The sequence below is a fragment of the Pelodiscus sinensis genome, chromosome 17 (genome assembly GCF_052426305.1).
Source record: "Pelodiscus sinensis isolate ZL-2025 chromosome 17, ASM5242630v1, whole genome shotgun sequence".
In the NCBI taxonomy this organism is placed as follows: Eukaryota; Metazoa; Chordata; order Testudines; family Trionychidae; genus Pelodiscus; species Pelodiscus sinensis.
The window spans coordinates 29,483,538-29,497,114 of record NC_143068.1 but is presented as its reverse complement, the minus strand read 5'-3'; the positions used below and the strand labels follow the sequence as shown (position 1 = coordinate 29,497,114).

The following is a 13,577-nucleotide window of genomic DNA, read 5'->3' as shown; positions in this document are numbered from 1 at the left end:
TAAAAAAGACCACTTTTTTCAAAAAAACCCTGTAGTCTAGACACACTCTATGGCTACGTCTACACTGGCATGAATTTCCGGAAATGCTTAAAACGGAACAGTTTTCCATTATAAGTATTTCCGGAAAAAGAGCGTCTACATTGGCAGGATGCTTTTCCGGAAAAACCCTTTTTCCGGAAAAGTGTCCGTGGGCAATGTAGACGCACTTTTCCGCAAAAAAGCCCCGATCGTCATTTTCGCGATTGGGGCTTTTTTGCAGAAAACACTACTGTGCTGTCTACATTGGCCCTCTTCCGGAACAGTTTTCCAGAAAAAGGACTTTTGCCCGAGTGGGAGCAGCATAGTTTTCCAGAAAAGCAGCTGATTTCCTACAGTAGATCATCAGTGCTTTTCCAGAAATTCAAGGGGCCAGTGTAGACACCTCGCAGCTTATTCCGGAAAAGCGGCTGCTTTTCGGAATAAGTGGCCCAGTGTAGACACAGCCCCTTGAGTTTTGTCAAAGAGGCAAAGCAAATGAAGCATGAGAAAATGCTAATCTGCGCTTCATTTGCATTGCCTCTTTTGGCACAACTCATAGGCTACGTCTAGACTGGCATGATTTTCTGCAAATGCTATTAACGGAAAAGTTTTTCCGTTAAAAGCATTTGTGGAAAAGAGCGGAAAGAGTGTCTAGATTGGAACGGATGCTTTTCCGCATAAGCACTTTTTGCGGAAAAGTGTCCGTGCCAATCTAGACAAAGTTTTGCGCAAGAAAGCCCCAATCGCAATTTTTGCAATCAGGGCTTTTTTGCGCGAAACAATACTGGCCCTCTTGTGTACACTGGCCCTCTTGCGCCAAAGCATTTGCGCAAGAGAGCTTTTGCTCGACCGGGAGCAGCACAGTATTTCCACAAGAACACTGACAATCTTACATGAGATCGTCAGTGTTCTTGCAGAAATTCAAGCAGCCAGTGTAGACAGCTGGCAAGTTTTTCCACAAAAACAGCTGCTTTTGTGGAAAAACTTGCCAGTCTAGATGCAGCCATAGTGTAGAGTAAGCCTAGAGGAACTTTTTTCAGCTAGAAGATCATCATCTCTGTTTTGTAACTGAACTCATGTTCATATATACACTCATTTTTTGACCAAGACGCTCTCTTTTTTCTTTTTAATAAATTGCGGGTTAGTTAATAAGAATTAGCTATAATCATGTATTTGGGATAAGGTCTGAAATATTCATTGACTTGGCAGGTCTGATCCTTTGGGATCAGTCGGACTTTATTTGACTGGGTGTCTGGTGGATGGTGGAGGCTGGGTCCTTCAAGGAACTGCGTGGTTTGTACTCTGATTGATCAATAAGGTAATACAGAAGCTGTTTTGTGCTAGCTGGGTGACCAGGCCTGCCAATGAAGGGGGGGGGGGGGCAAAGAGGCAGTCGCCTCGGGGCCTGGTGACTCAAAGGGCCCCAGGGCTCCTGGCTGCTACAACTGGGACAGAGATGGCGGCTGGAGCCCTGGGCCCTTTAAATCGACACTGGCTCACTGCACTGTGCGCTCCCCATGGCTCGGAGGGCTAGTGCCATAGTCTGGGCAGTGCTGAGAGCCGGCTGCACTGGCCCCACCCCTTCATCCCGAGGCACCGCCCTTCTGGGGGGTAAGCTGTTGGCCCCCTATTCTGGTGACTATAAATATCGGAATAACCACGAGCTCTGGGGATTGGCCATCCCATTTCTCTTGCAATGTAACCTCAGCTGGCTCCCTTGGGGCCCCGCATATTATAGTTCATCCCATGCTGTCTTTTAGCGCTTAATTTTGCACAGCCGGGATACTGAAGGTGTACAGCTCAAACAAGGAAGGTCCCTGAAGGCACCTAAAGTCTGAGCTTGGCCTTGCAAAAACTCAATGTCCCAACCATCCCCGTGTATTCAGTGAAGCTCCTATGTGACATGTCCCATCACGTGATCCATTGTGAGGCAATTCAGAGGTTGAGTTATGGATCAGCACACAATGCAGAGCCCCCAAAGGTGGGAAAAAATCTTTGCCAGTGGAGTGTTCACGAGGCCAGTATCTACCCCCACACTCATCGTGCAAACAACTGCCAATGTTTATGCAACAGACAGAGAATAAACGCTTTTTGGAATCAATGCACTTCTCAATTCATTTCCCAAACTACCTTGTTCTCCGGGTGAGCTGAATATCTCTGAAGAGAGTGTAAGTACGTGTTCCACTGAACACATATGGTTCCATAGCGACTCCTTTAATGGAGGCATATTCTTTTTCCACCAATCCAAAAGCCTCCATCATATCAAATCCTGGAGCAGATAGAGAAAGGCAGAGAAAAAAACCCACTTTGAGTCAGTAGGGAAAATATTGTTTTGTAAGAGATCTGCCGGAGTAACGGCTCTTCTTTGTTTTCTCCAAGGGCAAGTGTATTCCAGGTAGTAGAAAGGCTAGTATGCATAACTAATAAACAGCCTGATCAAAACCTTATGCTGACCAAAACACGCTACATACTGTGTCAATGATCTGACTTTTCTTTGTGTTTCTCATTAAAGTATCCATTTGGCCTAGGAGAATTATTCACAGAGCCATTTCCCAGACGCAGGTAAAAGAGGAACAGGCTAGATTTTCCAAAGTGCCTGGAACCCAGCTCCCCGCTTTGGGAACAACTGCAAGTTCTCCCCATTTGGAAAAATGGGCTGAGCACTTTTGAAACTTTGTTTCTAAGTAACTTGTTAAAAGTTACAGGGAACTTTTGTGGTTGAGTTGGTGTGAACAGAACCTGATTCCCTGAAGTGATCAACCTTTGTCTATTCATGATACCATACAAAATGCTTCAGATCATGTTGGTTAGACCAGCTGCAAGGTAGAGATAGCAATGCTCACCTCTGTAATGATCCTTGAGATCTATAAATGAAAATTAACTATACAAGTGCATTATTAGTCACATTTTTCAGCAGAGATTATTAAAAGCCCACAGAAATTCAGTGAGCTAGCTGGAGAGTAGTGTTGTTTAGCTGATTAGGCACTAACATGGAGCCAATAGATTTATTTTGATATACATGATGAATGAATAATATGCATTATGGGGCAGCATTAAGGGTGTTTTATGATTTTTTTTTTAATTTGAGAAAAATACCATGTTTATTCACTATGTGAATGTGTAAGATCCAGCAGGTCTTTGTTTCCTTACTTTATCATCCTTGATTTTTATAAATTACTATGGGGCTGTGCCTGCCGTTTGCCAAACTTGCCAACCCCCCCTCCCCCCCCGCAGTTTTCACAGGCAGAGAGCACGAAAGCATGATGACGTCCAGAGAGAGTGAAAGCGTGATGACGTCATTCTGTCACCCAGTGAAAAAAAACTTATATATATATATATATATATATATATATATATATATATATATATATATATATATATATATATATAAATACAGAGAGAGCGAGAGAGAGAGAGAGAGAGAGAGATACAGGCTGCCACTTTAGGAACCATAAAAATACATTTGAGTTATTTGTTCTGGAATGAATTAATTATTGTTCAGGAGGGATTCAGCTACTGTAGCAATGTCTAATAATTAAGAGTGGCACTTTTAAAAAAAAATCTACAAAATGAAAAAAATCTCTAAAAAAATATGTTTGGAAAAAAAACACAAGTTATAATGAGTTTTGCCTTTTTAACTTAATGTAAAATATCATCCTAAAAGAAGTTGCTTCAGTCCAGTAATTGCCTACGGAAGGGAAAAAAGAGAGAGAGTTATTTTGTGCTACAAAACGTATCCTGTCATGTGTGAGCACCATGAAAGTTGGGAAAATATTTCCATTTCTCTCTTCATTTTCCAAGTACTGCCCAGAGGTGACCTGCCGTATGTGGTCTACAAAGATTTTTCCTCTGACATCTCTGACATCTCATCTCCAGCTTCATGTAGCTTCATCTCTCTTTCCCAGCTCATCATTAAAGCTCTATGAGTCACTTTCTTGTTTCAGAGTTTAATACAAGCAGCCCTTGCAGTCGGGGTTGAAAGTTTATCAGAACTTACAGGAGGGAGGGGAAATAAGTTTGTTTTAAAGAGAAAGAGGGACACGTCCATCCCAACGTTTCCCTTTCAGTCTGTACTCTCCCGCCTCACCACCACATACCATTGACTGGATCTTGGTGCTGGTGGGCATTTTGCATCTGGGCTGCTCTCGTGCACAGTAGCATGATGCAGCATTTGCAATGTTCATCAGATTAATCTGATTTGTTTCAGACCCATTTCTCTCTGATTTAAGGACCCTGGGACGTGCGTATTATCACCTCCATTAAAATGCATTTCAAACAACAATATTAATCCACCAATGAATTAGGCTATGACACTGGGCTATTTCTGTTGATGGATCGCCTGTTTCGTGCAAGGTAGTTACTCAGGCTACGTCTACACTACAGACTTGGAGTGGCGCAGCTGCGCCGCCGAGAGGTCTCCTGTGTAGCTGCTCTACGCTGGTGGGAGAGAGCACTCCTGTGGGCATAATTAAGCTACCCTAATGAGCGGCAGTAGCGATGGTGGAAGGAGAGCATCTCCTGCCAACTCAGTGCTGTCAACACCCATCCTTTTTTCAGTGAAATTTGGGTCTCTCCGGGCGTGTGTGTTTTTTTCACATCCTTGACCCACAAAAGTTTTACTGACAAAAGTACTCGTGGGGACATCCGCCAAAAATCACAGGCAAAGCGATGTTGCCATGGGTGGGATGGGTTGATTAGTGTGGCCTAGAAATGGACAAACTGAGGAGTCTTGCAGGAATGTGGGGAGCGTGGTCAAACAGGGCAGGCTGTGGATCTTAGATACTGGTCTGGTTCCCTTTACCTCAGGATCTGAGCCCCTCCCTGTCTGTGTGTCCTCATAACACCCCCATGCAGGGCTGGCCTTACCATGAGGCGAACTGAGGTGGCTGCCTCAGGTGCCAGGCTGTGGGGGGGTGCCACTAGAACCCAGAGAATTGAGACCTTTCAAAGTTTTGGCCCAAGTGAGGGAGCATGGGGGTGTCAGTTGAGCTCCCCGCCTCAGGTGCCAAAGTATTGTGAGCCGGCCCTGCCCCCATGAGGCCGAGAACTCCTATTCTCATTTTGTGGGTGGGGAACTCAGGCACAGATACACTAAGGGGATGTCGACATCTGAGCTGGGAGGCGTGATTTCCAGCCCACGTGGTTGTACCCACGCTCGCTCCCCTTAAGCTGTCACTTAAAAACAGCAGTGTGTCCGCAGCCCCATGGCTGGCTCCATCCAGCACGATCCTGCCTGATCCCTGGGTCCAGACTTGAGCAGCTAGCCTGAACTGCGGCCTATGGAGCTGCAGATATCTGCTGATTTAGGTGCTAGTTCGACCACAGCTAGCATGGGTATGTCTAGACTAGCTGGTAATCGCAGCTCTCAGCTCAAGTGTAGACGCACCTTAGCCAGGGATGGGGTGTTCTGAATCTCTGAGAAGATGGGGGCTGGAGCTACCACGCAGGGAGAACAAGTCACTTCCTAGATGGCAAGCTCTGTATAATGGGCCCTACAGTGTATAAAGAGGATACAGAGCTCCTCCCATGAAATATAGACCATCTGAGTCCTGACATCGGGCTTTGGCATGTCTACAGCCTTTACAAGATGCAGAGACTGCCTTGGTGGAGGGAAAGGGGAAAACCTTTAGGTGGGGGGTTACTGGAGGAGCGTAAGTGCATTAGGCAGACAAATCCCCTTGCAAAGCACTGGAAGTTAGATGTTTAATTTGCTTATGGGCTTTACAATCCCCCGCTTTAACCGCTAGTTGTTCCCAAAACACAGGTTGGCCCTGGTGGGGGATGGAACAGGTAGAATGCAAAAACCTAGCAACAGCAAACTCCCCATGGTGGAAGAGGGCATGTCGTGAGCAGAAAAGGAAGGAAGCATTATGGGCAGAGAAGAGAGGGGGATAATAAAGTATGGGAGTTAGACAACAAAGGGAGGGCTTTCCAGGGGATTTCTAAAGGATTTCACTTTTAAAAGGGCTCCTCTTGTAGGGAGAAAGAATTCAGTCTTAGAACAGCCAGGAAAAACCTAATGTGCCAGGACTCCCGGTACAATGGATCACGTGACCTGAAGAAGGCAGACTTCTGCCCTTCCACCATGACAGCTGCCGTAGATGAGCTTGGAAGGGTGGAATTAGACACTCAATCCAAGAGGGATATGTAGGAAATGCATCAGACTTAGCAACCGCACCCAGGCGGTGGGGAAGACAACTATCATGTGAGCCTGGTAAGCCTTCCTAACAGTGATGCGGATTAAAGTTGAGTGATGATCAGACAGTGCTTCTACATTCAGGACAGAGCCTGCTTGGGACTGAGAACTAGGACGGTACCTTGCAGAGAGCCTTCAGTGGAGCTCAGAGTGGGGCAAGCTGCAGGAGGAAAAAAAAAAAAAAACAGGACAAATGATGAGACCCAAGGGAAGCCAAACTGTCAGTGTAATATAGGAATGGAGCAGCTCTGGCCGTGGCCTGCAACAGCATGGAAAGCACACAGAGACCTAGTGAGTGATTCTGTGTAGACATCTTGGCCCATATAACGCAATATCCTACAGTGTGGTCAATTCCTCAAGGCCAGGGCCCAGCCTGATGGAAGCCATAATCATTACGTTTATGGGCAATTAACAGTGTACATTCGGGGCATATTTTCAAAGGCTGGTAGATCCACTGATTGCAAATGTATTCTCCATGCCAATGTGGGTCTATGACAAGAAGCTGCATATGCACTTAGCCAATTTGCACATGCAAACATGGGAGTCTGCAAAGTTTTTCACGGCTCACTCACCCCTAAAGCCTTTGAAATGATTGTCCTTTGTCAGTAAGCCCCTCCACAGTAACTTTGTTTTGATTCAATCTTCTACTACTGCTGGCTCACTGTGGTCTTAAATGCCATTATAATGGGATTTATATACTTCTGTATTTCTGGTCAGCTGTAGTCTCGACTCCTAAACATGTAATGTATCTGTAATTGCCCAGTCTGTTTAAATCAGTGTGGTCCGTGGATCACCTAGTGGTCTGTGAATGTCTTACAGGTGGGCCATGGGCTCAGGGCTCAGTCTTCTCCCCCTGTAGCGGGGAGCCTGTGCATGCCCCCCTTGCAAAGTTGGCTTCCTGCTACAGGGAGGAGGGAGCCCTGAGTCTTGCAGGCCAGATCCAGCTCACAGGAGGAGGAAGCAGCTCCACACGCTGTCACTCCCATTTTCCCCAGCTGGGAAAACAGTAGTACAGGAAACCAAGCACCTGGAGACTTTCCCCACTGCTCCCATTGGCCGGAATCCCAACAGACCCCCACCTCCAGTCTGCTCCTGCACCCTCCCACACACAGCGGGGGAGCACACGGTGGTGGGTTCAAGTCCTGCCCTCAGTGGCAGCCCCAGACCAGCCCCCCCCCCACCCTGGGAGCTGGACAGCCATCAAGGGCTGCCCACACTCCCACCCCGTCCTGTACCCATTTTGTCTCCATGGTTGGGTGACTGGTGGTCCACAGAAAGGTCTGCTTTAGCGGGGTGGGCCACAGGTTAAAAAGTTTGAGAACCACCGAGGTGAACAATTGCACTAATGGCATTGCAAAATAAAGGAACACAACTGCACACTCCTTTTTGCTGTGAAGCTGAGGTATTATCGTTGCGGAAGGTAAATAATTTTCTAGTGGTAAGGCCAAGATTCTCAGAAGCTAATCTAAGTCACGACATGCACAAAAAGGGGTGCATACATTTAGACACAAAATGGGCATAGGCAATTACCAGGAGTGCATATACCATTGTGGTAATTGCACACACACAGAGTACGCATGGCCACGTAATACTGAAAATCAGGCCTTAAGTGCATTCTTTCATTTTCACTCCTTTGTTATTACCTTTTGGAACTTAATCTTTAAAATAACAATTGGCAAACCTTTGCCGTTTGCTGTTTCAGGACATCTTCCGCTTGGTCTTATAACCTCCCTCAGGCAGCTAGAGCGCAGTATGTGGCTGCTGCTCATACAAATTAGGGACAAAAGGACCAGAATCAAAAGCTCTCTGGTGACAAGTTATAAAGTGCTCTCCCCATTTAAGTGGCTTGAGTAGGGCAGTGTTTTAGAAAACAGAGCGCGGATGCTACTTTCAATTATTTGCTGTTCAAATCCCAGGCCATGGATACCAGATGGAACTGGGACAAGGGAAATATTTGAAGTCAGAGATGTCCCTGAAAATCAAGCACACTGGAGAGGTTGGGCTATTTCATAAATGGCTTTGTAGGTCAGTCACTAGTTTAATGCAGCTTAGCAGCTCATTACATTAAGATTTCATTATAAACATTCTGTTGCTATTACTTTATCGTCTGGTATTTCATAGCTCACCAGGCAAGCAGGGTTCCAATTTCCAAGTATCTGACAACTGTAAAAGGCAGGAAGAGCTGCCCATTCCCTCCTCTTTCAACTCGGCAAACCAGTGTGCATCTGAAAAGCCCAGTTCACTGCATTAATTTGGGACCCCTCTCATGCACCAACTGTGAGCTGGGGTACCAGAGGATTCCTGGGGGGGTGAAACTGACCTGAAGGCTGTGAATTTGATGGCTCTGGGATTGTGGAAATAGGGTACTAAACCAAATGGGTGGAGTTTTTCTATTGGACTCCTTTATTTTGAGGTCCATTGATTTGCAAGCACATAAATGCACGTTTTTCTTTCTGGAAAAGTTCTATCGACTTGGGATTAGCACCAGCAATGGGGAATGCAGTAACGGAAAGGATTCTCTTGAAATGGTCAGTTCTTGGGTGAGCTTCACCTCTGACCCCTTGTGGTCTCTCAGAGGGTTCCTTCTATCCCTTCTGTCCAGGGGTAGAATCCCACCGTTCTCAGACCAGGCCCGGGATTGCAGTCCCTGGTCTATCAAGTGTAACCACTTGAGCAGGTCGGCCTGACCCCCAGCCCCTGACTGAAGAAGGGCATCCTAACCTTCAGAGTCTGCCCAGTGAATATCCCCGACAAGCCCGTACTTGTAACACTGACAGATGCTAGTCGGGGCGGGGGCGATAGACTTGCTGGGCCCCTGGACAAGGTGGGTGAGGCTAAGCACTCCCGAAAGGGGCAGAGCATTGGGTGGAAGGGACGGGGGGGCACCCAGCATCCCCCAGAGTGCACTGCGCTGGTCTCCTATCTCTCGGCCAGCTCTGAGAGCCTCCAGGAGCACACCACACAGTGCTCCAGCAGCTATTTAAAGAAACCAGTAGCAGTGGCAGCAGCCAGGAGCTCTGGCACTTTTGAATTACTGGCCCTCATGGCAACTGCTGTCTTTGCCCTCCCACCCTAAATCAGCAGGTCTGACTCTGGTCACGAATGGGCAGGATTGTATCTAGGACCTCTGAAGCGTAGTGTATGAGCTAAAGGCCACATTCCTCTCAGACCAGGCTGTGGTAGTCTCATCAAGGTTCTAGCGGGATAGAGCTCCACGTCCAGCAGGGTCTGGGTTACATTTGCACCTGCTGGGTTTACGCTAGACTCCCGCTGGAAAGATACATGTCCCCCAGCATCACCGTCCGCGGTGTGAGAAGTGTCTCCCACCTCGCCCTACCTGAAATGGAGTTGCTACTGCAAGAGGCTGCTTGTAAATTTCAGCTCTCTCACACAGGACTTACCCTCTGTTTTGAAAGGAGCAAATCCGCGCGTTGGGGGCGGTTTCGCCAAAGCAGAAGCTGTAAGAATAAATGCATCTGTGAGTCTTGCTTCTGGGGTGGTGGTGTCTGGCTCACTATTGTTTATGGTCATTAGGCCCTCCCTGCTCTCCCTTCCGACTGCAAGCAAGGACTTGGGAATGTGATATGGGATGGGCACGTTGTTGGAGCGGTGTCTCCGTCCCATTGCTCCAGATGTGGGCCTACTGTCTCCCATCTCACTCCCCTTTAAAGAGGCTGGATGTTCCTTTTCCTATTGGAAATTGCAGAAGGGCTAAGGACATGACTTCCTTTGCAGGGCACAAGTCAGAGCCAGCCTTACCATGAGGTGAACTGAGGCGGTCGCCTCAGGTGCCAGACTGTGGGGGAGGGGCGCCACTAGGACCCAGAGTGTAGAAAATTGTGTCTGCTGCTGGTGCATCTGTATTCTCTCTGCTCTAGATGCACAGGGATGGAGGAGTGCGGTGCCGGAGGAAGGAGGGCACAAGAGACATAACAGGCAGGCAGGAGAAAAGGTGGCATGGGGGCATCATTTGAGCTCCTCGCCTCAGGTGCCAAAATGTTGTGGGCTGGCCCTGGCACAAGTTGTGCCTGGAAGATGTTGCACCCTCATTTTTGTGCCTGCAGAATGGACTGTGGTTGTGTAACTGTGTATCTGCACCTCCAACTACCCAATCTGCAAACAGACTGGTAGCTGGATATATTTTTTTATTTGTATTACTCAAGTTTATACCCACTGTTAAAATGTGTGTGCAAATGACATCTGCAAAAGGGTGGCCAACCCTTCTGAAAGTCTGGCCCTGTGCACATACCTTGTATCCTTCACAAACAAGTAAATCTTCATATTAGTGTATGAAGGGTGAAACTAATCTGAGGATTTATAACTTGTTGCCTTTATATAAATCCATGGTCTGACCACATCTTGAATATGGCATGCAGAAGTAGTCACCTTATCTCAAAAAAGATATCTTAACATTGGGAAAAGTTAAGAAAAGGGTAATAAAAATGATTAGGGGTATGGAAGACTGGCTTATGAGGAGAGATTAATTAAGCTGGGACTTTTTGGCTTAGAAAAGAGATGACTAAGGGTACGTCTACACTAGCCCCCTAGTTTGAACTAGGAAGGCTAGTGAGGGTGACCAAAATTGCAAATGAAGCGCGGGATTTAAATATCCCACACTTCATTAGCATGTTCCCAGGCAGTTGCCATTTTGGAAATTGACTAGCCCAGAGTAACTGCCTGCATCTACACGTGGCAGTGAAACGGGAGTTCGAAGTAAACCCCTAACTCGAATTAGCTGTTATTCCTCATGAAATTGCTTCATTTGCAATTTTGGTTGCCCTCATTAGCCTCCCTAGTTCAAACTAGGGGGCTAGTGTAGATGTACCCTAAGAGGGGATATGAGAGAAGTCTAAAAGATCATTACTGATGTGGAGAAAGTGAATAAAGAGTTATTTACTCCTTCCTATAATGCAAGAATTAGGGGTCACCAAATGAAATTAACAGGTAGCAGATTTTAAAAAAAAATATTTCTTCATATAACACACAGTTAACCTGTGGAATTCCTTGCCAGAGGACATTGTCAAGGCCAAGACTATAAACAGGATTTTAAAAGAGTTAGATAAATTCATGGAGGTTAGGCCCATCAATGGCTATTTGCCAGGATGGGCAAGGATGGTGTTCTTAGCCTCTGTTTGTCAGAAGCTGGGAATGGGTGACAAAGGATGGATCACTAAATTATTACCTGTTCTATTAGTTCCCTCTGGGGCATCTAGCATTGGCCACTCTCAGAAGACAAAATACTGGGCTAGATGGATTTTTGATCTGACCCTGTCTGGCTGTTCTTAAGTTCCATTGATTTCTACTGAGTGACACTGAGATTAATTTAGCTAAATCGATCTCTGACCTTTTAACTTTTAACATCGCTTTTCCCTGCTACTCTTTCCAAACCTCGGTCTAAGAGGGGTAATCAAAGCAGCATAGAATCATGGGGTTGGAAGAAACCTCAGGAGGTCATCGAGTCCAACCTCCTGCAAAAGTAGGACCATTCTCAACTAAATCATCCCAGCCAGGGCTTCGTCAGACCGGGACTTAAAAACCTCTAGGGATGGAGATTCCACCCCCACCCTAGGTAACCTACTCCAGTGCTTCACACCACTCTCCTAAGTAAAATAGTTCTTCCTAATATCCAACCTAGACCTCCCCCACTGTAACTTGAGACCATTGCTCCTCATTTTGTCATCTGTAATGACATCATCACACTTTTATATATTAGCTGAGATCTCTGGGTAAAGGCCAATACATACAAGGTAAGTGCCTATTGATTTGCCTACCAGTTTGGCCAGTAGTGGATACAGAGTCACTCTCTCCTGCGTCATGGACAGCAGAAACCATCACCTTGTAAGCTGTATTGGGAAGCAGCGACTGCAGGGTCACTCCACTGCTTTTACCAGAAACCATTATCTACAGCAGAGATGAGAAAATCTCTTACACTCTAACATAATTCTCCTTTCAGCTTTTATTTATGTGTGGACAGAAATGGGCAATACAGGACCACAGCAAAGACATTTAGACTGAGCCTATAACCACACTCCCACTCCCTATCAGAACTTGGAAAAGTTTTTCACCTAAAACTTCCTTTCCTACAAAAAACAGCAGATTCAAGACTGCTGAAATATTTCTCAATCCCCCCCAAAATCAAAATCTTTCCTTTCAACATTTTCTAAATGAAACATTTCAATTTTTTGGTTCAAAATTGTTTTCAGTCCAACATTTCTTTTAATTTTAATTTACAGACATTTAAAAATGAATTAAATGAAAATGAAACGACTTGACAAAATGTTTATTTAATCCAAAATGATTTTTAGTTATCTGAAAATTCTGAAAAAAATCATTTTGAATTCAACCTGAAAATCCTTTTTTTTTTAATTGTCAGTGAAACAAAAAAATGGTCTGTTCTCCCAATTCTTTTCCACCCCATCTATGCTGCAGCTCTTAGATTCTTGCTAAATGGTGGGACTTTCAGCTCACCAGGGAACATTTTCAAAAAGATACAATGGGGAATTAGGCATTCAACTCCCACTGAAAGTTGTCTTATTTATTCTGGAACATGGATATCCAAATTGGTCTCAGATCAGTTTTGCCTAAACTAAATAGAAACACTGAGGGAGTCTTATCAGACACGGTTTCTTGCTTGCTTTTCCTGTTGAAATTACAGAGTGGTGAAAGAAAGTCATCAGACAAGGCTTAGGTAGGTGCTGGGCAATTCTGCATAAACATGGGGACCTTCTACATCTGGACGGATTTGAAACCTTGTTATACAACTGCCGTGTAAGTGGGTCTAAGCAGAATTTGAGTGCTAAAGGTTAATGCTTCATCACTTTAGGTCAGAATAAGGGATTTGTCCTTAATCCATCCCCCGCTGGAAATTCCACACTGGTTTATGGAGTGGGAGGGGATAATAGAGGCAGCTGTAGTCAGATGAGCGTGGAGGCCAATGAATTTTCCCACTGTTTTATATACACAAAATCCATAGGACAGCCTAGAAGGCTTTGGTTTGACTTTGCAACTGGACGACCCCTTCCTGTCGAACACCCTGCCACTCAGAGGAAGAGCCCCCAGGAATCAGAGAAGGTGAATTGCTCTTGTATTCTGTTGACCCAGTTTATCCTTGAGATAATCCCGCTGACTTTGAGACACATCAGAAATAACACTGGCCCCGCATCTCGTTAGTCGAACGCTGGCATGTCCCACACCAGCTGAGGACTTACAGTTTGCTGAGTGCGATCATCAGATTCAGGGGCATAGGTTACTCTGTAGTATTGTAGGTGGCGGCCAGGGGGTCTCCAGCGGACCTGCAGGCTAGTGGAGGTCTCCGAGTCTATAACGAGGTTGGTGGGTGGGCTCTTGGAAGCTGCAGCAGGGA

The 13,577-nt window shown here is 45.9% G+C and overlaps 1 protein-coding gene across 7 annotated transcripts in view; it reads right to left on the bottom strand.

The window, feature by feature from the left end:
- The window catches only part of COL20A1 (collagen type XX alpha 1 chain), a 121,055-nt gene that overhangs the window by 39,937 nt on the left and 67,541 nt on the right, over positions 1 to 13,577 (bottom strand). For 6 of the 7 annotated variants that reach the window (XM_089769730.1, XM_075901044.2, XM_075901047.2 and 3 more), the window contains exons 19-23: positions 13,423 to 13,565; positions 11,986 to 12,115; positions 9,616 to 9,672; positions 6,336 to 6,374; positions 2,149 to 2,287 (exon numbers count right to left, since the gene is read on the bottom strand). In XM_089769730.1, the coding sequence (XP_089625856.1) occupies positions 2,149 to 2,287; positions 6,336 to 6,374; positions 9,616 to 9,672; positions 11,986 to 12,115; positions 13,423 to 13,565 (508 nt within the window). The remainder of the gene's footprint in view (positions 1 to 2,148; positions 2,288 to 6,335; positions 6,375 to 9,615; positions 9,673 to 11,985; positions 12,116 to 13,422; positions 13,566 to 13,577) is intronic. The other variant, XM_089769731.1, reaches the window with a different exon arrangement.